The sequence below is a fragment of the Haematobia irritans genome, chromosome 5, assembly GCF_050003625.1.
Source record: "Haematobia irritans isolate KBUSLIRL chromosome 5, ASM5000362v1, whole genome shotgun sequence".
Lineage (NCBI taxonomy): Eukaryota > Metazoa > Arthropoda > Insecta > Diptera > Muscidae > Haematobia > Haematobia irritans.
This window is the reverse complement of record NC_134401.1, coordinates 14,024,705-14,049,187: the sequence shown is the minus strand read 5'-3', so window position 1 is coordinate 14,049,187 and position 24,483 is coordinate 14,024,705. Positions and strand designations below refer to the sequence as shown.

The 24,483-nt window shown below is 26.5% G+C and overlaps 1 protein-coding gene across 5 annotated transcripts in view; it reads right to left on the bottom strand.

Annotated features, from left to right (window-relative positions):
- The window catches only part of side-VIII (sidestep VIII), a 431,976-nt gene that overhangs the window by 11,512 nt on the left and 395,981 nt on the right, over nucleotides 1-24,483 (bottom strand). For 4 of the 5 annotated variants that reach the window (XM_075310736.1, XM_075310739.1, XM_075310737.1 and 1 more), the window contains 6 exons: nucleotides 16,643-16,724; nucleotides 11,291-11,450; nucleotides 10,722-10,858; nucleotides 5,087-5,209; nucleotides 2,379-2,678; nucleotides 1,959-2,293 (listed from right to left, as the gene is read on the bottom strand). In XM_075310736.1, the coding sequence (XP_075166851.1) occupies nucleotides 1,959-2,293; nucleotides 2,379-2,678; nucleotides 5,087-5,209; nucleotides 10,722-10,858; nucleotides 11,291-11,450; nucleotides 16,643-16,724 (1,137 nt within the window). The remainder of the gene's footprint in view (nucleotides 1-1,958; nucleotides 2,294-2,378; nucleotides 2,679-5,086; nucleotides 5,210-10,721; nucleotides 10,859-11,290; nucleotides 11,451-16,642; nucleotides 16,725-24,483) is intronic. The other variant, XM_075310738.1, reaches the window with a different exon arrangement.

Genomic DNA, 24,483 nt, shown 5'->3' with positions numbered 1-24,483 from the left:
AAAACCTCCTAACACCATCTTCTAAATTGTATGTAAGTCCATACGTGGTATATATTAAATCAAAAAAGATCGATCCAATACGTATATAATTCAGTTTGACAAAGTAGACATAAAATTTTGACAAAATTTTCTACAGAAATAAAATTTTAACAAAATTTTCTATAGAAATAAAATTTTCATAAAATTTTCTATAGAAATAAAAATTTTTACAAAATATTCTATAGAAAGAAAATGTTGACAAAAATTTCTACAGAAATAAAACTTTAACAAAATTTTCTATAGAAATAAACTTTTGACAAAATTTTCTATAGAAATAAAATCTTGGTAGATTATTTGTGGCTCGAGTGGCAACCATGATTATGAACCGAATAAAATTTGAACAAAATTTTCTCTAGGATTAAATTTTGACAAAATTTTCTATAGAAATAAAATTTTGAAAATGATGAAAATTTTATTATGAACCGAATAAAATGTTAACAAAATTTTCTCTAGAAATAAAATTTTGACAAAATTTTCTATAGAAATAAAATTTTGACAAAATTTTCTATAGAAATAAAATTTTGGTAGATTATTTTTGGCTCTAGTGGCAACCATGATTATGAACCGATATGGACCAATTTTTGTGTGATTGGACCAATTTTGGTATGGTTGTTAGCGACCATATACTAACACCACGTTCCTAATTTGAACCGGATCGGATGAATTTTGCTACTCCAAGAGGCTCCGGAGGTCAAATCTGGAGAACGTTTTATATGGGGGCTATATATAATTATGGACCGATATGGACCAATTTTGGCACGGTTGTTAAAGATCATATACTAACACCATGTTCCAAATTTCAACCGGCTTGGATGAAATTTGCTTCTCTTTGAGGCTCCGCAAGCCAAATCTGGGGATCGGTTTATATGGGGGTTATATATAATTATGGACCGATGTGGACCAATTTTTGCATGATTGTTAGAGACCATATACCAACATCATGTACCAAATTTCAGCCGGATCGGATGAAATTTGCTTCTCTTAGAGGCTCCACAAACCAAATCTGGGGATCGGTTTATATGGGGGATATATATAATTAAGGACCGATGTGGACCAATTTTTGCATGATTGTTAGAGACCATATACCAACACCATGTACCAAATTTCAGCCGGATCGGATGCAATTTGCTTCTCTTTGAGGCTCCACAAGCCAAATCTGGGGATCGGTTTATATGGGGGCTATATATAATTATGGACCGATGTGGACCAATTTTTGCATGGTTGTTAGAGACCATATACCAACACCATGTACCAAATTTCAGACGGATCGGATGAAATTTGCTTCTCTTTTAGGCTCCACAAGCCAAATCTGGGGATCGGTTTATATGGGGGCTATATATAATTATGGACCGATGTGGACCAATTTTTGCATGGTTGTTAGAGACCATATACCAACACCATGTACCAAATTTCAGCCGGATCGGATGAAATTTGCTTCTCTTTGAGGCTCCACAAGCCAAATCTGGGGATCGGTTTATATGGGGGCTATATATAATTATGGACCGATGTGGACCAATTTTTGCATGGTTGTTAGAGACCATCTACCAACACCATGTACCAAATTGCAGCCGGATCGGATGAAATATGCTTCTGTTAGAGGCTCCACAAGCCAAATCTTAGGGCCCCTTTATATGGGGGCTATACGTAAAAGTGGACCGATATGGCCCATTTTCAATACCATCCGACCTACATCGATAGCAACTACTTGTGCCAAGTTTCAAGTCGATAGCTTGTTTCGTTCGGAAGTTAGCGTGATGGAGGGTATAAAAAAATAACTATTAACGTTTTGAGTTTTTGTAATTTTCCCTGCAAATTTTAATTTAATTTAATATTAAGTTTTTATTTTTAATTTACATTTTAATTTAATTTAAAGTTAAATTTTTATTTAATTTTCTTACCAAACCATCAAATTCTCTTACCTTATTCAATTGCTGATGCTGCTGCTGTTGTTGGGCAGCTGTAAAAGCACCCATTTTACTCGCCGGTATCAGTGTATTATACTGCACATATTGACCATGATGTGATGGTGGTGGTTGCACCGACATTTGTTGGGTTTGTTGCTGATGTTGTTGCTGCTGTTGCAATTGTTGCAAATGTTGAGCCTGTGATTTCTTATCGACAACAGCATATGTGGGTATTATATGATCATAAGTGGTCGATGAGGTTATGACAGCATTCTGTTCAGCTAAAGCAGCAGTGGCAAAGGCATGATTGTGAGCACTAGTGGTCCATTCATCATCTTCATCATGCCCGTCTGAATGGGGGAGGGAGTAATAAAATGTTCACGAATACTTAGAAAATGGCAATAATTGTAAATTAAATTTTCATTTAGAATTTACCCTGTGGTATTATATCTGGATTTTTGTCAATGCTATCTATACTGCTGGTCACATGACAATTCCCCCGGCCATTATGCATATCATGACTATTGTGTAGCGAACCAAGTCCATTGTTATTACGGCCCTGAGCTGTGGCCGTACCATGCATATAATTATTTCGATCTCTGCCAGAGGAACCCCGCATGCGAACAATAATCACAATAATAAAGGCTACCAATATTATGCTAACCACAATGCCAACAAGTATACCCAAAAATGGTCGGATATCTTCTATGACAGGAGCGTATGCTAGAGAGAGATCTAAGGAAAGACAAAATATGTGAGAAATAAAAAAAAAATTGTAATTAGGTATTATACATAAAATACGACTGCTTTGGAAATTTTAGAGGTCACAAAAGGTATAAAGGGATAATATTTTAAATTAAAGCAAACAAATGTAAAAGAATCATAGATTTTGATTTTTTTTTAATATTTTTATTATAATATTGTTTAAAAAATTATAAATTTTTAATTATACTCTTATCATGTTTGATATTACTCATTCATTTTAGGGATTTCAATCGGACCCAAAAATTAGAAAATTTTAATATTTAAATTTTTATTATTGCGAAAAATTGAATTTTCAAATTTTAAACTTTTTAAAAATAAATTTTTAAGCTTTTCGAAATTGCAGAAGTCGAAGTTTTTTTACTTCCCAGTATTATAAGATTGATTTTTTTAATCTTTTTATTATTATATTGTTTAAAAATTAAAAATTTTTAATTATACTCTTATCATGTTTGATATTACTAATTCATTTTAGGGATTTCAATCGGACCCAAAAAGTAGAAAATTTAAATATTTAAATTTTGATTATTGCGAAAAAATTGAATTTTACAATTTTACACTTTTCAAAAATAAATTTTTAAGCTTTTAGAAATTGCAGAAGTCGAAGTTTTTTTACTTCACAGTATTGTAAGATTTTTTTTTTTTTAATATCGGTTAAAAAATAAAGTCTTAAAAATCAAACTATATTAAAATTTTTTGTTTTAAAAGTTCCTTAAAGTCTAAAATTTAAATTAAAATTTTAAATTTTGAATATTTCGAACTTTTGACATGAATTCAAAACTGATTTTTAAGCTTTTATTTTTTTTAAATTGTTATTTATAAATTGAAAATATTTGTTTTAATATCAATTTCAAAAAGTCTTAAAAACCTTGTGTAAAGAAATTTTTATTTTTAATATATTTTTATATATTTTTTTATTATTTTTTAATTTTTATTTTGTTAAAATTGCTTTATTTTAGCTATCATAAATTTTATGCTATTTGTTTGTAAATCCTTTTTTCGTAGCAAAAACATTCCGATTCAAATATAATATTTTAGCGATTTTAATTATAAAAATAATAATATTAAAATAAGGTTTAATTAAACATTTATAATTTTTAAAAAGTGGTGTTCAATTTTTGCTACAAGTTTTTTTGCCAACAAAAAACTTTTTTTAGCAAAATCTTAAAATTTAAAATTTTTAAGGCTTTATTCAAACTTGTTTTCATGATAATTGATTTCATATTTTTTGTTTAACATTAAATTTAGCCTTTTCGAAGTTAAAATTTTGAAGTAAAATTTTCAAATTATAAATTTGTAACAAAAAAAATTTAATTTCTTATATTATTTATAATTTTTAAAATAAATATTTAATTTAGATTTTAGCAAAAATATTAAAAACAGCAAAATATTAAAAATTTTTTTTAAATATTAAAAAATTACATTTTGCAAAATATTAAAATATTAAAATTTTATTTTGTATTTTTTGAAGACATTTTTATACCCTGCGCCACACTGTGGAACAGGGTATTATAAGTTAGTGCATATGTTTGCAACACCCAGAAGGAGACGAGATAGAGACATAGTGTCTTTGGCAAAAATTCTCAGGGTGGGCTCTTGAGTCGATATAGCCATGTCCGGCTGTCCGTCCGTCCGTCTGTCTGTGAACACATTTTTGTGATCAAAGTCTAGGTCGCAGTTTTAGTCCAATCAACTTCAAATTTGGCACAAGTTCCTGTTTTGGGTCAGAATAGAACCCTATTGATTTTAGAAGAAATCGGCTCAGATTGAGATATAGCTCCCATATATATCTATCGCCCGATATGGACTTATATGGACCCAGAAGCCAGAGATTTACACCAATTTGGTTGAAATTTTTCATTAGGAGTACAATTAGTAGTGTAGTCAAGTGTGCCAAATTTTATTAAAAATCGGTTCAGATTTAGATATAGCTCCCATCGTTCGCCCGATTTATTTTTTGCCCGATTTTTATTTTTTGATGACAATTTTTTTAATATTTTTTAAAAATTTTGATTTTTTTTTTCGCAAAGCAAAAATATTCCAATTATTGATTTAAAAAAATTTTAAATTTATTTAAATATTTATAATATTTAAAATTTTGATTTATTTTTTGTTATTATGTTTGAAAAAAAAAACAAGTCACTTAGCATAATTTTTATATTCAAAGCCTTTTTATTAGACTATAACATTTTATAGATTTTTATTATTTTTTATTAGATTTCGTGTCCCCTTAAAGCTTTGTGACCCCTATTATTTCTTATAATTATTTCTTAAAATTTGTTATTTTTTAATTATGGTTTAGCATGACACAAAACCGAAACCATACATTTGTTTAATAAAAATTGTGCATAAATTAATTAAAATTTCTTAACACTCCTTACTCTTTTTATTGGCTTTAGGTGGTGTTGTTAAATTATAAGGTGTTGGGGTAGTTGTAGGGATGCGTAAAGTTTCATTCAATAAAGACATTGACGGAACAAACTGTTTTTTGTAAGTAATTAAAACTGAAAATATTTTTTTGTAAGAAATAAAAGTTTAGGCAAAGCAAAGAAAATAAAATAAAACGATTTAATTTAGTTTCGCAGTATAAAAATACAACAAAAACACAAAACTACTAAACGGTCTACAACTACAACATGCAAAGTTAGAAAAATTGTCTGGCTACCAAAGAAAAAGAGACCTTTATTGCTATTGAAAAAAGGCTAATATAGGCTATTCAAAGAAAATTTAAATATTGTGATTAAATAAATAAAGCTATTTTATTTATAAATAAAATAAAATAAAATTTAATGTAATGTATTTAAACTAGACTATACTAATAAAGTAATCAAAAATGAATTAATAAAACAATGAATTTATTTTAATTAAAAGTAAAACCTAAATGTTAATTGAAATTGGAATTAAAATTAAATGTATACGTAATTTATAATTATATTTGAAATAATATAAAAATTTAAATAATAACAATTGATATAAAGAAAGTTTACGATGGGTCATAAAAAACCAAGCATTACAGAAAATAAAATGAATTTAATTTAATTTATTTAAACTAGACTGTACTAATAAAATAATCAAAAATTAATTAATGAAACAATGAATTTATTTTAATTAAAAGTAAAACCTAAATTTTAATTGAAATTGGAATTAACATTAAACTTATACATAATTTATAATTTCGTAATATAAAAATTTAAATAAAAAACAATTGATATAAAGAAGGTTTACTATGGGTCATAAAAACCCAAGCATTACAGAAAATAAAACGAATTTAATTTAATTCAAAATAAATTAAAAAATAAAATAAATCAAACAAATATATACAGCAGTAACTTCGGCCGGGCCGAATCTTAAATACCCACCACCATGAATCAAATCTTATAGTTTCCTTTGAAAATTTCAGGGGGGTTTGATGACAGATATTTTCCCAAGTAGATCAATTCAACCAGTACACTTCCCGAAGATAAATGTAAAGATTTTACCTATGAAGACTAGATCATATTCTAAATTTATAAAAACCCTTTTTTGTTTGAGTTTTAGAGGAATCATAAACATCTCTTGTAAGTGTGCAAGAAAATGATGAAATAACGCCTAGATTTGAAATCTCAAATCTGTAGAATTTAATCCCAATTATTTAAATGATTACGAGAAGTAAAATCTGGCAATTTTGCATTCAGTTTCAAGTAATTTTCTGATCAGTGCGCCTTCTGTACCCTCAATAAGTGAAATCGGTCTATATGGAGGCCTTACAAAATGGCCGGATAAAAACTAAATCATATACACTTTTTTGTGGGTCTAACATGCCAGCATATTTTCAATTTGTGGCGAATCGGATAAAAACTACAATTTCTTGAAACCCTAGGAGTTAAATCGGGAGATCGATCTAATTGGGGCTATTTCGAAAACATGGAGGGATACCCACAATATGTAGCAAATCTAATTGTAGTTCCAGAATCTAGACCCCAAACCGGAAGGCCGGTTTATAAGGGGGCTATATCAAAAACTGTACCGATACACAATATATTCGGCACACCTCTTTATGGGCCCAGAATACCTCTTTATATTCAATTTCAGGCAAATTGGATAAAAAGTACGGATTCTAGAAGACCAAGAAGTAAAATCGGTAGATCGGTCTATATGGAAGCTATATCGAAACATGGACCGGTACTCACTATTTTCGACACAAGTCTTTCTGATCCTAGAATACCTCTAGATTTCAAAATTTAGGCAAATTGGATAAAAACTACGGATTCTAGATGCCCAAGAAGTAAAATCGGGAGATCGGTCTATATGGGGGCTATATCAAAACATGGTCCGATAAGATCCATTTTCGGCACACCTCTTTATGGTCCTAGATTTCCAATTTCAGGCAAATTGGATAAAAACTACGGATTCCAGAAGCCTTAAGAAGTAAAATCGGGAGATCGGTCTATATGGGGGCTATATTAAAACATGGACCGATACTCACCATTTTCGACACACCTCTTTATGGTCCTAAACTACCTCTAGATTTCCCATTTCTGGCAAATTTGATAAAAACTACGGATTATAGAAGACCAAGATGTAAAATCGGTAGATCGGTCCATATGGGGGCTATACCAAAACATGGACCGATACTCACCATTTTTGGCACACCTCTTTATGGTTCTAGAATACCTCTAGATTTCCAATGTCAGGCAAATTGAATAAAAAGTACGGATTATAGAAGACCAAGAAGTAAAATCGGTAGATCGGTCCATATGGGGGCTATACCTAAACATGGACCGATACTCACCATTTTCGGCACACCTCTTTATGGTCCTAAACTACCTCTAGATTTCAAATTTCTGGCAAATTTGATAAAAACTACGGATTCTAGAAGACCAAGAAGTAAAATCGGGAGATCGGTTTATATGGGGGCTATACCTAAACATGGACCGATACTCACCATTTTCGGCACACCTCTTTATGGTCCTAGAATACCTCCAGATTTCTAATTTCAGGTAAATTGGTTAAAAATTACGGATTCTAGAAGACCAAGAAGTAAAATCGGGAGATCGGTCAATATGGGGGCTATATTAAAACATGGTCCGATAAGAACCATTTTCGGTACACCTCTTTACGGTCCTAGAATACGTCCAGATTTCTAATTTCAGGTAAATTGGTTAAAAACTACGGTTTCTATAAGCCCAAGACCCCAAATCGGGAGATCGGTCTATATGGGGGCTATATAAAAACATGGACCGATACTCACCAATTTCGGTGCACCTCTTTATGGTCCTAGAATACCTCCAGATTTCCAATTTCAGGCAAATTGGATAAAAAGTACGGATTATAGAAGCCCAAGAAGTAAAATAAGGAGATCGGTCTATATGGGGGCTATACCTAAACATCGACCGATACTCACCATTTTCGGCACACCTCTTTATGGTCCTAAAATACCTCTAGGTTTCCAATTTCAGGCAAATTGGATAAAAAATACAGTTTCTGGACGCCTAAGAAGCAAAATCGGGAAATCGGTCTATATGGGGGCTACACTAAACCCTGGACCGATACTCACCATTTTTGGCATACCTCTTGCTGGTCCTGAAATACCCCTAGATTTCGAATTTCAGACGAATTGGATAAAAATTCCTTTTTCCTAGACCCCAAATCGGGAGGTCGGTTTATATGGGCGTCGGTTTATATGGGGCTATATCAAAACCTGGAGCGATATAGCCCATCTTCGAACTTGACCTGCCTGCAGACAAAAGACAAGTTTGTGCAAAATTTTAGCACGATTGCTTTATTATTGAAGACTGTAGCGGGATTACAACAGCCAGATAGAGAGACAGACGGAGAGACGGACATGCTTATATCGTTTTAGAATTTCTCCTTGGTCAAGAATATATATACTTGATATAGTCGGAAATCGATATTTCGATGTGTTACAAACGGAATGACAAACTTATTATACCCCCGTCACCATTCTATGGTGGTGGGTATAAAAATAAAAAATAAATAAAAACATTAAATTAATTTAAAATTTATATAAATTTCATTTTTATAAAAATAAAAATAATTAAATTCAAAATCTAAATTAAAGTTATTAATTAAAGCCTTCATTGTTAGGCTGATATTAGTTATTCTAAATTAATTATTCTACACATTATTAAATTTTTATATAAGCCTATTGGACAAGAATATAAAGATGCCCAATGATGGTGGAAACGGTTCAATGCGCGCATGTAATTTGTATTTCAAATTGGCATATAACGGGTGATTCTTTTGAGGTTAGGATTTTCATGCATTAGTATTTGACAGATCACGTGGGATTTCAGACATGGTGTCAAAGAGAAAGATGCTCAGTATGCTTTGACATTTCATCATGAATAGACTTACGATCTGCCACAACGTCGAATTTTCAGTGAATGGGCCCTAGAAAAGTTGGCAGAAAATCCGCTTTTTTATCGACAAATTTTGTTCAGCGATGAGGCTCATTTCTGGTTGAATGGTTACGTAAATAAGCAAAATTGCCGCATTTGGAGTGAAGAGCAACCAGAAGCCGTTCAAGAACTGCCCATGCATCCCGAAAAATGCACTGTTTGGTGTGGTTTGTACGCTGGTGGAATCATTGGACCGTATTTTTTCAAAGATGCTGTTGGACGCAACGTTACGGTGAATGGCGATCGCTATCGTTCGATGCTAACAAACTTTTTGTTGCCAAAAATGGAAGAACTGAACTTGGTTGACATGTGGTTTCAACAAGATGGCGCTACATGCCACACAGCTCGCGATTCTATGGCCATTATGAGGGAAAACTTCGGAGAACAATTCATCTCAAGAAATGGACCGGTAAGTTGGCCACCAAGATCATGCGATTTGACGCCTTTAGACTATTTTTTGTGGGGCTACGTCAAGTCTAAAGTCTACAGAAATAAGCCAGCAACTATTCCAGCTTTGGAAGACAACATTTCCGAAGAAATTCGGGCTATTCCGGCCGAAATGCTCGAAAAAGTTGCCCAAAATTGGACTTTCCGAATGGACCACCTAAGACGCAGCCGCGGTCAACATCTAAATGAAATTATCTTCAAAAAGTAAATGTCATGGACCAATCTAACGTTTCAAATAAAGAACCGATGAGATTTTGCAAATTTTATGCGTTTTTTTTTTAAAAAAAAGTTATCAAGCTCTTAACAAATCACCCTTTACTACACAAAATGAGTAATCTCCCCCCGTCGGATCTATACTGAAGGCTATAGCCTACAATGAAACATGTATAGTAGATAGGGTCACGACCTAAAGGAAAAAAAGTTGATGCGGTCACCCCCCAGAGATCTTCGAATATGCTACAAAACTGGGGGGTGACCGCATCAACTTTTTTTCGTGACCCTATCTAATGTATAGCTAGGCTTGTGTAGATAGTGTTAGATAGGCACTACCTTTATAATATAAATTTCCTTCATTTTCTGGTACAAGATCATATAAAAATTTTAGTACTATGTAGAATAAAATAAAATTTTATATTAAAATTCAAATTATAAATTAAACCAAAATTAAAATAAAAACTGAAATTTGTATTGCAAAATAAAATTTTAATTTAAATTAATATATTAAATTAATTAATTAGTAAAAATAAATACAATGTTAAATAATTATAAAATAACTAAATAAAATGAACTAAGAGTAAAAGTAGATAAGTCTGAATTTGAAAAAAAAAATAATAAATTAAAACTATATAAAATTGTAGATAAATAAATTATTTGATTTGAATTGAATTGAAAGAATTTTTTTTTTAATAGAAATAAATTAAAAATAAAATTTTTAAAAATATTAAATTTATAAAGCCAACTGATGGGGAAAAAAATACACAATAAATTTATTTATTTTATTTTTATTTTTAATTTTGTTTCCTATCACATTTCTAAAAGTTTTTATTTGTTATCATAAAGGCCTCTCTTTCCCTAGAGTCTAATCTTTTTTTTTTCTCTTCTTTCAATTTTTAAATTCACATAAACTCCAATCATAGCTACATTTGAGAATGTGTGTGTTTTCACATACCTGTCTGTTTCTCTGGATCCTTGAGAGTATAAACCTGTAAGATAGTAGCATTACTGCGTCCTTTGCTATTGTGAGCTACCAAAAAGACATTGTAGCCAGCACCTGGTATCAGACCACGCACCTCAAAATATGGTGTCCTATTGTAAGAAATGACAATGATGCAGGCATCAGTAGCAATTGCACGACACGACACAATTTGTTTCAGTTTCAATGTTGTTTTCATAGGTTCACATCCGTTTGCCGTTTGCAAAGTCAAATGTCATGCACATCAAAATGCAAAAATTGCAATTTGCATACATTTGCCAAGATCACACCATAAACCCCAAAAAATATGCATGAATTTTTCGCAAGGCATTGTTAGTTGAGGTTGTCGTTTCGAAGTTGCAGTTGTCCAAAAGAAGAAAATGTATTTGGTATTTTGTATTGTGAAACCAAACATGAAGCATTTAATGCAAGATTTAGGACATTTGTCATAGGAGAAAATTTTGGGAGAGAAAAAAATTTTTATTTGTTTTTGGTTTTTTAATTTTTGTAAAATTTTCTTTAATTCCATGGAGATTTGTACTAACTTTGATTTGTAGATTTTAGGATGCCTTGTTGTTCCATTCACATAAACTTCCATTATGAAATCCTGTTGCAGACCACCATCAAATCCCTCAAGGCATTCGATTTGAAAACCAGTAGATGTTTGATTTAGGAGTGTGCAATTTACCAATGGATCGGGTTCACCTGAAAAATAAAATCATAATAAATTAGTTAGAAAAGCTTGGAATTCAAAAGAGAGAGCGAGTGAAGAATTCATTGCAATGATATGGAAGAAAAAACGTAAATTCTAACCACTTTCATAGAAAACCTAAAATACTTCAATCAGGTGACTGAGCAGTTCATAATTCATATGATAAGGGTGGGAAGGTGTAAAGGTTTGGGAAATTTCAAGAATTTTTAGGTGTTTGCACAAACATTTAAGAGTCCAATCTCTATTCTTATAATATTCTTGCATGTTAAGGTGTACCTACAGATTCTAGATTTTCTGACTAAACATTGGCGATTGATCTATGAAAGATGCGAAATAATTGCGAGAAATCCGAAAAAATTTGGTTCCATCTCAGAATTAAATCTATGAGCATAAGATTTTTTTTTAATTTTCCGCAGTTATCACTCTCTATTTGTAACTAACAATAGCTAGTCACGGATATAATGTCAACACAGGAATATTCCAGAGTTAAGGGAAGTTTGTAAGCCATGATGAGCTTCCGCAAGTCTTCATATAGATCTCTATGCTCTTATGTTGATATACGCCTGGGAAGTTCATCCGTCCTTCGTAAGATTATTCGTTAGTCAAGAAATTGTTATTATTAAAGACAATAATATTGAGTCAAGGGAAAATTAATAATTCACGTTCGCATCAGCGTCACTGTGAGACTTCATGTCAATTTCTATTCCTCTAAAGTGATCTATGTCTATAAAGTTCGTCCGTCCGTCGTATTTGATATTGGCTATAATTTTATCGCCTATTCCCAATTGGCCTTTTGTGGTTCATTTACAATGTGAGATCCAACACACCAAAACATTTTAGTTCTTCCTAAGTAATCCAAAAAAGCTCTTCTTGTGATGGACTGAATTTTCACTTAATAAGTTGTTGAAGGAAAAACTGGAAGTTCATCCATTCGTCGAAAGATTATTCGTTAGTCATGAAAAGGTTGTAAACAGAGAAAATAATCCTGAGTCACGAGCAAATTAGTTTTGAAAAAAATTTACAAAGAAATAAAATTTTGACAAAATTTTCTATAGAAATAAAATATTGAAAAAATTTTCTATAGAAATAAAATTTTGACAAAATTTTCTATAGAAATAAAATTTTGACAACATTTTCTATAGAAATAAAATTTTGACAAAATTTCCCATTGAAATAAAATTTTGATAAAATTTTCAACAGAAATAAAATTTTGAAAAACTTTTCCATAGAAATAAAATTTTGACAAAATTTTCTATAGAAATAAAATTTTCATAAAATCTTCTATAGAAATAAAATTTTGACAAAATTTTCTATAGAAATAAAATTTTGATAAAATTTTCTACAGAAATAAAATTCTGACAAAATTTTCAGTCGAAATTAAGTTTTAACAAAATTTTCTATAGAAATAAAATTTTGACAAACTTTTCTATAGAAATAAAATTTTGACAACATTTTCTATAGAAATAAAATTTTGACAAAATTTTCTATAGAAATAAAATTTTGACACAATTTTCTATAGAAACAAAATATTGAAAAAATTTTCTATAGAAATAAAATTTTGACACAATTTTCTATAGAAATAAAATATTGACAAAATTTTCTATAGAAATAAAATAAAAAATTTTCATAAAATCTTCTACAGAAATAAAATTTTGACAACATTTTCTATAGAAATACAATTTTGACACAATTTTCTATAGAAATAAAATTTTGACAAAATCTTCTGTAGAATTAAAATTCTAACAAAATTTTTAGTAGAAATAAAGTTTCACAAAAATGTTTATAGAACTAAAATTTTGACAATATTTTCAGTCGAAATTAAGTTTTGACAAAATTTTATATAGAAATAAAACTTTTATAAAAATCTTCACAACATTTTCTATAGCAATAAAGTGCTGAAACAATTTTCTACAGAAATAAAATTTTGAAAAAAATTTCCTTGGAAATACAATTTTGACAAAATTTTCTATAGAAATAAAATTTGCATAAAATTTTCAATAGAAATAAAATTTTGACAAAATTTACCATAGAAATAAAATTTTGATAAAATTCTCTATAAAAGTAAAATTTTGATAAAATTTTCTACAGAAATAAAATTTTGACAAAATTTTCTATAGAAATAAAATTTTGAAAAACTTTTCCATAGAAATAAAATTTTGACAAAATTTTCTATAGAAATAAATTTTTCATAAAAATTTCTATAGAAATAAAATAATGAAAAAATGTTCTATAAAAATAAAATTTGGACAACATATTATATAGAAATAAAATTTTGACAAAATTTTCTAAAGGAACATAATTTTGATAAAATTTTCTATAGAAATAAAATTTTGACAAATTTTTCTATAAAAATAAAATTTTGACAAAATTTTCTATAGAAATAAACTTTGATACAATTTTCGATAGAAATAAAATTTTGACAAAATCTTTTATAGAAATGAAATTTTGACAAAATTTCCCACAGAAATAAAATATTGATAAAATTTTCTACAGAAATAAAATTTTGAAAAACTTTTCCATAGAAATAAAATTTTGACAATATTTTCTATAGAAATAAAATTTTCATAAAATTTTCTATAGAAATAAAATATTGAAAAAATTTTCTATAGAAATAAAATTTTGACAAAATTTTCTATAGAAATAAAATTTTGGTAAAATTTTCTACAGAAATAAAATTTTGACAACATTTTCCATAGAAATAAAATTTTGACAACATTTTCAATAGAAATAAAATTTTGACACAATTTCCTATACAAATAAAATATTGACAAAAGTTTCTATAAAAATGAAATTTTGACAAAATTTTCTATAGAAATAAAATTTTGACAAAATTTCCCATAGAATAAAATTTTGATAAAATTTTGAAAACATTTTCCATAGAAATAAAATTTTGACAAAGTTTTCTATAGAAATAAAATTTTCATCAAATTTTATATAGAATTAAAATTTTCTATAGAAATAAAATTTTGACAAAATTTTCTATAGAAATAAAATTTTGATAAAATTTTCTACAAAAATAAAATTTCTACAAATTTTTCCATAGAAATAACATTTTGACAACATTTCCTATAGAAATAAAATTTTGACAAAATTTTCAATAGAAATAAAATTTTGACACAATTTTCTATAGAAACAAAATATTGACAAAAGTTTCTATAGAAATAAAATTTTGACAAAATCTTCTATAGAAATAAAACTGTGATAAAAATTTCCATAGAAATAAAATTTAGAGAACATTTTCTATAGCGATAAAGTGCTGAAACAATTTTCTATAAAACTAAAATTTTGATAATTTTTTCTATAAAAATAAAATTTTGATAAATTTTCTATAGAAATACAACTTTCACATAATTTTCTATAGAAATAAAATTTTGACAAATAACATTATAACAACTATTTTATAGAAATAAAATGTTGACAATATTTTCGATAGAAATACAATTTTGACAAAATTTTCTATAGAAATAAAATTTTGACAAAATTTTCTATAGAAATAAAATTTTCTATAGAAATAAAATTTTGACAAAATTTTCTATAGAAATAAAATTCTGACAAAATTATCTGTATAGAAATAATATTTTGACAAAATTTTCTATAAAAATAAAATTTTGACAAAATTTTCTATAGAAATAAGCTTTGATACAATTTTCTACAGAAATAAAATGTTGACAATATTTTCTATATAAATAAAATTTTGACAAAATTTTCTATAGAAACATAATTTTGATAAAATTTTCTATAGAAATAAAATTTTGACAAAATTTTCTATAAAAATAAAATGTTGACAAAATTTTCTATAGAAATAAATTTGATACAATTTTCTACAGAAATAAAACTTTTGACAAAATTTTCTTTAGGAAAAAAAAATTGACAAAATTTCTAATGGAAATAAAATTTTGACAAAATTTTCTATAGAAATAAAATTTTTACCAAATTTTCTACAAAAATAACATTTTGACAAAATTTTCCATAAAAATAAAATTTAGACAAAATTTTCTATAGAAATAAACTTTGATACAATTTTCTACAGAAATAAAATGTTGACAAAATTTTCTATAAAAATAAAATTGTGACAACATTTTCTATAGAAAAAAAATTTGACAAAATTTCCTATGGAAATAAAATTTTGACAAAATTTTCTATAGAAATAAAATTTTTACCAAATTTTCTACAAAAATAAAATTTTGACAAAACCTTCTATAGAAATAAAATTTTGACAAAATTTTCTATAGAAATAAAATTTTTACATAATTTTCTATAGAAATAAAATTTTGACGAAATTTTCTATAGAAATAAAATTTTGACAAAATTTTATTAAATTCATTGCTGCTGATTCAGTTTGCTTTATTTCCGGCTGTATAGGGTTGCTGATATATAACTGCAACAAAGTAAAGCGCTATTATTTTCCCCAGTCCAAAATAAAAGTTAATTATACAATTTCACTACCTAAAATACCGGAAAACTTAGATGGATAGACTTCTGTATAAAGTCCAAACATGATGCTCGAACATTTTATATACATATCTATACACATAAATTTTCACTTTTTCATGCTCATAGTCACACCCACTTGTATCCTGTTAAGTGCCTGGCAAAATTGAAAAATGATGTTTGCATATGGTAGGTGGTTGTCACACTAACACTAACATTAACATTAACATCAACATTATCATGATATTCACGACCACTTTGCATGTATGGTCTTTTTCATGCTGCATAACGGCCAATATTTACACTATACATATGGGAGTTAACGTATACTTGTATTAGCATAATAAACCGGAAATAAAACAAGAGAAAGAGCGAGACATCAGTGACCCCAACATCCAACGATGACAATAAAGTCGAAAACATGAAAACGATTAAAATTGTGCCCTTGTATATAAACAACGTGAGCCATTTTGCCCCCTTTACCAAAGCATTGCGAGTATTTTCCTTTTCGCATATCAATGATAAATGCATGCCCATGATGATGAGAATGAAATGAATGTGCGGTAAATGAATTATTGGCTCAATTTCTGTTCAGTCGTCAGACCACCCAGCAAACACATCTCCATTACAATCAACAAAACAATGGCTTATGAATTTCATAAGGCCTTTGCTGGACCTTTTTTCTTTGGTTAAAACGTGAGTGTGTGTGTGTATGGCGGAGGGCCATGAATGAAGAATAAAGCAAAACACTTACCTGCTGGTGTTACTGTATAAACACACGGCTCGGTTTGATCGCCGATTTCATTACTGGCCCAACACAATAAAGTGCCATAGTCCTGCAACAAAGGGAAGAGATGAAAAACAAACAGAACAATGTATTTCATAAAAATGCTTAAACAGTTGAGAGTATTATTAGAAATATTGCATGGATAAGTATATTAGGGTGTCCAAAACGGTATTTTTCATGTCCAAAACAACAACGGTTTTGGGTAGCGATTTTCGATAAATAACTAACTGGTAAATCGCTGTCAGTATTGGACACTCTAACGTATATGTGTGTGGAAAATTTGTCTAAAATTTTATTTCTGTAGAAAATTTTGTCAAAATTTTATTTCTATTAAAAATTTTGTCATAATTTTATTTCTATAGAAAATTTTGTCAAAATTTTATTTCTATACAAAATTTTGTCAATATTTTATTCATATAGAAAATTTTGTCAAAATTTCATTCATATAGAAAATTTTCTCCAAAGTTTATTTCTTTAGAAAAATTTGTCAAATTTAATTATTATTTATATAGAAAATATTGTGAAAATTTTATTTTCATTGAAAATTTTGCCAAATTTTATTTCTATAGAAATTTTTACCAAATTTTATTTCTATTGAAAACTTTGTCAAAATTTTATTTGTAAAGAAATTTTGACAAATTTTATTCCTTTTGAAAACTTTGTCAAAATTTTATTTCTAAAGAAAGTTTTGTCAAAATTTTATTTCTAAAGAAAATTTTAACAAAATTTTATTTCTAAAGAAAATTTTGACAAAATTTTATTTCTACAGAAAATGTTGTCAAAATTTTATTTCTATACATAAGTTTTGTTAAAATTTTATTTATATGGGAAATTTTGCCAAAGTTTTATTTCTATAGAATATTTTGTCAAAGGTTTATTTCTACAGAAAATTTTGTCAAAATTTTATTTCTATAGAAAATTTTGTCAAAATTTTATTTCTATAGAAAATTTTGTCAAAATTTTATTTCTATGGGAAATTTGTTTAAAGTTTTATTTCTATGGGAAATTTTGTAAATTTTTTTTGATATACAATTTTGCCAAATATTATTTCTGTGGGAAATTTTGTCATAATTTTATTTCTATAGAAAATTTTGTCAACACTTTATTTCTATAGAAAATTAAGTCAAAATTTTATGTCTATAGAAACTGTTGTCATAATTTTATTTCTATAGGAAATTTTAAAAAAAATTATTTCTATAGAAAATTTTTCTATAGAAAATTTTGACAAAATTTTATTTCTATAGATATTGTTGTCAAAATTTTATTTCTATAGAAAATGTTTTTAAAATTTTATTTCTATAGAAAATTTTGTAAAAAATTTGTTTTTATAGAAAATTTTATAAAAATTTTATTTCTGTAAAAAATTTTATAAAAATTTTATATCTATAGAAAATTTTATGAAAGTTTTATTTCTATAGAAAATTTTGTCAAAATTAAATTTTATTTGTTGTTTTGATCTCAGCTTTTGACTAAACTACAAAAAATTTGATATCTCTAGAAAAAAATTTAAAAATTTTATTTTTATAGCAAATTTTGTCAAAATTTTATTTCTATAGAAAATTTTATCAAAATTTTATTTCTATAGTAAATTTTGTAAAAATTTTATTTCTATAGAAAATTTTATAAAAAAGTTATTTCTATAGAAAATTTTATAAAAATTTTATTTCTATAGAAAATTTTATGAAAATTTTATTTCTATAGAAAATTTCGTCAAAATTTTATTTCTATAGAAAATTTTATAAAAATTGTATTTCTATAGAAAATTTTATAAAAATTTAATTTCTATAGAAAATTTTGACAAAATTTTATTTCTATAGAAAATGTTGTCAAAATTTTATTTCTATAGAAAATGTTTTTAAAATTTTATTTCTATAGAAATTTTTGTAAAAATTTTATTTCTATAGAAATTTTTATAAAAATTTTATTTCTATAGAAAATTTTATAAAAATTTTATTTCTATAGAAAATTTTGTCAAAATTAAATTTTATTTGTTGTTCTGATCTCAGCTTTAACACCATTGTTTTGACTAAACTACAAAAAATTTGATTTCTATAGAAAAAAATTTTATTTTTATAGAAAATTTTGCCAAATTGTATTTCTATATATATTTTTACTAAATTTTATTTTTATTGAAAACTTTGTCAAAATTTTATTTCTATAGCAATTGTTGTTATAATTTTATTTCTATAGAACATTTTGTCAACATTTTGTTTTTATGGGAAATTTTTTCAAAATTTTATTTCTATGGGAAATTTTGTCAAAATTTTTTTTGATATAAAATTTTGCCAAATTTTGATTGTATAGAAAGTCTTGTCATAATTTTATTTCTATAGAAAATTTTGTCAAAATTTATTTCTATAGAAAATTAAGTAAAAATTTTAGTACTATAGAAACTGTTATCATAACTTCATTTCTATAGAAAATTTTGTCAAAATTTTATTTCTATAGAAAATTTTATCAAAATTTTGTCAAAATTCTATTTCTATAGAAAATTTTGTCAAAATTTTATTTCTTTAGAAAATTTTGTCATAATTTTATTTCTATAGAAAATGTTGTCAAAATTTTATTTCTATAGAAAATTTTGTCAAAATTTTATTTCTATAGTAAAATTTGTCAAAATTTTATTTCTATAGAAATTTTTGTCAAAATTTTATTTCTATGGAAAATTTTGTCAAAATTTTATTTCTATAGACAATTTTGTAAAATTTTATTTCTATAGAAAATTTTGTCAAAATTTTATTTCTATAGAAATTGTTGTCATAATTTTATTTCTATAGAAAATGTTTTAAAAATTGTATTTCTATAGAAAATTTTGTCAAAATTTTATTTCTATAGTATAGGTCTAAAAAAGTCCATTCATGTTTATTTGTTTTATTTCTATAGAAAATTTTGTCAAAATTTTATTTTTATAGAAAATTTTGTCAAAATTTTATGTCTTTTGAAAGTTTCCCAAAATTTTTTGTCTTTAGAAACTGCTGCCATAAGTTTATTTCTCTAGAAAATGTTGTCAAAATTTTGTCAAAGTGTTGTCATAAATTTATTTCTTTCTGTCAAAATTTTATTTCTATAGGTAATTTTGTCAAAATTTTATTTCTATAGACATTTTTGTCAAAATTTTATTTCTATAGTGTAGGTTTAAAAAAGTCCATTCATCGTTATTTGTTGTGGTGGGTATTTAATATACGGCTCGTTCGATAAAATGGTCATTTATAAAAAAAAAAAAATATATAAATATTTCCTTAATTCATTACATTCCGCAATAAAGAATTACTATCAATACTTCAATATTTACATATATAAGTTTTAGTTTCCTTTATACTCCAATCTTATATATTTGGAATATTTTTCATATAAATGACTCAATTTATTTACCCTTTCTATGGATGGATTTTCTCGAAGCGTCAACTTCAAATGAGTATCGCTGAACCAACCCACAAACGACTTTAACAAAATCCATCAGCTTTAACGACTAAAAACCGCAATTCATTTGGAAAATTATGCGAATCTATTTCTGGGAAATTGATGATTTATTGCTAACTCATTGCCAAACACATTCATTCAATTGGCCAATTCAGTTTGGTGTTTTCTGGTGAATGGGCCAAAAGAGAGACATTTCGATCACCATAAGCTATTATCCAAAGTATCCTATTTTTTGCTCTTTTTGCCAGAAAATCTATTATGGTGAAATTGTTCATATTGAATAGTATGAAGGATTTTGTATCGGAATTGGAAGAATGAAACGTAAATGCGAAGAATTTTGTAAGAAAAAAAAAATAAAAAAAAAATGTTTGATTTTTTTTTAATGTAGAAAGTTTCAAAAAATAGTTAATAAATTTTGAAGAAAATTAAGGGAATTAAATATTTTGAGAAATATTCAATTCTTACAAGAATTTGATTTTTAACACCAGTGTAGCTCCATACTCTCATATTTGCTTAAACTTTCATGAAAACATAATTTTTTGAAAAAGAAAAACTAATACAGATCACCATACGGCGAGAAATCTTAAATGCTGGAATATTCTAGAATATTTTGTTAATACTCCCAATAGCCAAGCTTTTATATACTAAACTTATTACGCCTAATTGAAATTGAAACAACAAACATTTACAACCATGCCAATTTAGCACCCAAATCGATTTTATTATCGCTTCTGGCCATAGGGCATTTCATAATCTCCATTGATTTCCTCGACCAATATAACACAGGAAACAAAAGAGTCACTGAATCGCATTAAAATGCTCTTACGAAAGCCCCATGACAACATATACACCGGCATCCAGGATACACGCAAACATTTCTTTCAACGAAAGGTGGACATGAAATGAAAATCTTGACTCTTTGTTTCAATTTCCAGGACAGAAATATTTCACATATCCTTGATGCTGGTCGGTAGTTTATCTCTGTCTGCCACATACACCGAAACTCACACACACACATGAACTCTGAGAGCCCATCAATCTGTCTAGAGGAATGACATATACTCGCACATTTGCAGTTTGCAACCAAAATGCAAACATTTTTAATCGGTTTTTGCCATTTTACAATCTAAGGGGGAAAACTCTCTCTGCCATTTATGTCACATTCATATGGCACATGGTGTTAAATGGCCCTCTAGGAAATGAATCTAAAATTTCGATAAATTCAAAATTATACTATAAAACAAATTATATAAAAAAATCAAAAAAATTCTACATTTTTTATAAAAAAATTCAAATACCATTTAAAGTATTTTATAAAAAATTCAAATTTAAATTTTTAAAGTTTCTATCAATATCTGTTGGAATCCCAAGACCCCAAATAGGGGAATCGATTTATATGGAGGCTATACCAAACCGATATACACCATATTCACCACACATATTTTCGGATCTAGAACACCTTTAGTTGTCAATTTTCACTCCGTACACTCCTATAATCCGTACACACCTATATTTATTCCGAAAGTATCTCAAAATTTTTGATTTCAGGAATATCGGATAGAAACTGCATTTTCTAGAAGACCAAGATCTCCAATCGTGGGATTGGTTTATATGGGGGGTACATCATAACCCATCAGCAAACTTGACCTATATGTAGCCCCAAAACGAGTCTGTAATAATTATCAGGAACATAGTGCCATTATTGAAGGCTGTAGCGTGATTTTAAAAGACTGACAGAGAGGCGGACATGGTTATATCGTTTTGGAATTTATATAGCAGGAATATACAGTACAAATATTTTCGGAAATCGATAATTCGATTTTTTAAAAATTTAAATATTAGTTTTTTTTAATTATTTAAATTTTTTTTTATCAAGATTTAAATACATTTTACATTATTTTTTTCTTTTTTATAAAAATTTAAATATTAATTTATTTTATAAAAAATTTAATATTGTTTTTTTTTTTATAAAAATGTAAATATTAATTTTTCGATATATCACAAACGGAATGACAAATGTAATACAATATACAAATTATTATCCAAAAATGTCATTTTTTTATGAAAATATCAAATTTTTTATAAAAATTTAAATATTATTTTTTTATAAAAATTTATTTCAAATTTTGTATGAAAATTTTAAAATTTTTATCAAAATTTAAGTAATATTCTGTTTGTTTGTTTTTTCTTTTTTTATAAAAACTTAAAAACTAACAGTTTCAATAAAAATTTAATATTTATTTATTTTATAAAAATTTTAATGTTAATTTTCTTAATGTAATTTTAATTACTAATTTTGTTTTATAAAAAATCTAAATATTTAATATTTTTTTATAAAAATTGAAACATTAACTTATTTTATAAACATATAAATATTAAACTTTTTGTTAACTTTTGTATGATTAAGAAACTTTTTTATTCCAAACTTTCTATTAAAATATCAAGTTTTTAAAGAGTAAATTTGGAATTTTAAATATTTTGTTTTTAATAAAAATTTAGATGTTAAATTTTTTTTAGAAAAATTGAAATATTATATTGTTTTAATAAAAATGTAAATATTAAATTGTTTTTATAAAAATTTAAATAATTTTTTTATAAAAACTTTAATATAAATTTTTATAATAACTTCAAAGTTTTTTCTAAAATATCAAAAATTCTAAAATATCAAAATTTTGTGTATTATGAAAATTTCGAAATTTTTATATTTAAATATTAATTTGTTTTACAAAGATTTAACTATTATTTTTTTTTATAAAACTTTATTTAATTTTTTTATAAAAATGTAAATAGTTTTTTTTTTATAAAAATTTGATTATTATTTTGTTTTATAAAAATATAAATTTTAATTTTTAATGAAAATTAAATTGTAAATATGAATTTATTTTATAAACAATTTAATATTATTTTTTTATAAAAATGTAAATATTAATTTCAATATATTACAAACGGAATGACAAATGTAACGCAAAAACAAATCTAATACAATATAAAAATTATTATCCAAAAATGTTAATTTTCTATGAAAATATCAAATTTTTTATACAAATTTAAATATTATTTTTTTATAAAAATTTATTTTTGAAATTTTGTATGAAAATTTTAAAATTTTTATCAAAATTTAAGTATTATTCTGTTTGTTTTTTCTTTTTTTTTTAATTAAAAACTAAAAGTTTCAATAAAAATTTAATATTTACTTATTTTATAAAAATTTTTTTTATTAATTTTGTTTTATAAAAATTTAAATATACATTTTTTTATAAAAATTGAAACATTAACTTTTTTATAAACATCTAAATATTAAACTTTTTGTTAATTTTTGTATGATTAAGAAACTTTTTTATAATGTGGAATTTTTAATATAATTTTTTATATACATTGAAATATTTAATTGTTTTAATAAAAATTTAAATATTTTTTATAAAAACTTTAATATATATTTTTATAATAACTTCAAAGTTTCTACTAAAATATCACAATTTTGTGTATTATAGAAATTTCGAAATTTTTATATTTAAATATTAATTTGTTTTACAAAGATTTAACTATTATTTTTTTTTATTATACTTTATTTAATTTTTTTTTATAAAAATGTTAATAGTTTTTTTTACAAAAATTTGATTATTATTTTATTTTATAAAAATATAAATTTTATTTTTATACCCACCACCATAGAATGGTGACGGGGTATAATAAGTTTGTCATTCCGTTTATAACGCATCGAAATATCGATTTCCGACTATATAAAGTATATATATTCTTGATCAGGGAGAAATTCTAAGACGATATAAGCATGTCCGTCTGTCCGTCTGTCTGTCTGTCTGTCTGTCTGGCTGTCTGTTGTAATTACGCTACAGCATTCAATAATGGAGCTATCGTCCTGAAATTTGGCACAGAATCGTCTTTTGTCTGCGCGCAGGTCAAGTTCGAAGATGGGCTATATCGGGCCATGTTTTGGTATAGCCCCCATATAAACCGACCTCCCGATTTGGGTCTTTCGCTTATAGAAACCGTAGTTTTCATCCAATTTGCGCGAAATTGAAAATCTAGAGATATTTTGGGACCTTGAAGAGGGGTGCCAAAAATGGTGAGTGTCGGTCCATGTTTTGGTATAGCCCCCATATAAACCGACCTCCCGATTTGGGGTCTTTCGCTTATAGAAACCGTAGTTTTCATCCAATTTGCGCGAAATTGAAAATCTAGAGGTATTTTGGGACCTTGAAGAGGTGTGCCAAAAATGGTGAGTGTCGGTCCATGGTTTGGTATAGCCCCCATATAAACCGACCTCCCGATTTGGGGTCTTTCGCTTATAGAAACCGTAGTTTTCATCCAATTTGCGCGAAATTGAAAATCTCGAGATATTTTGGGACCTTGAAGAGGTGTGCCAAAAA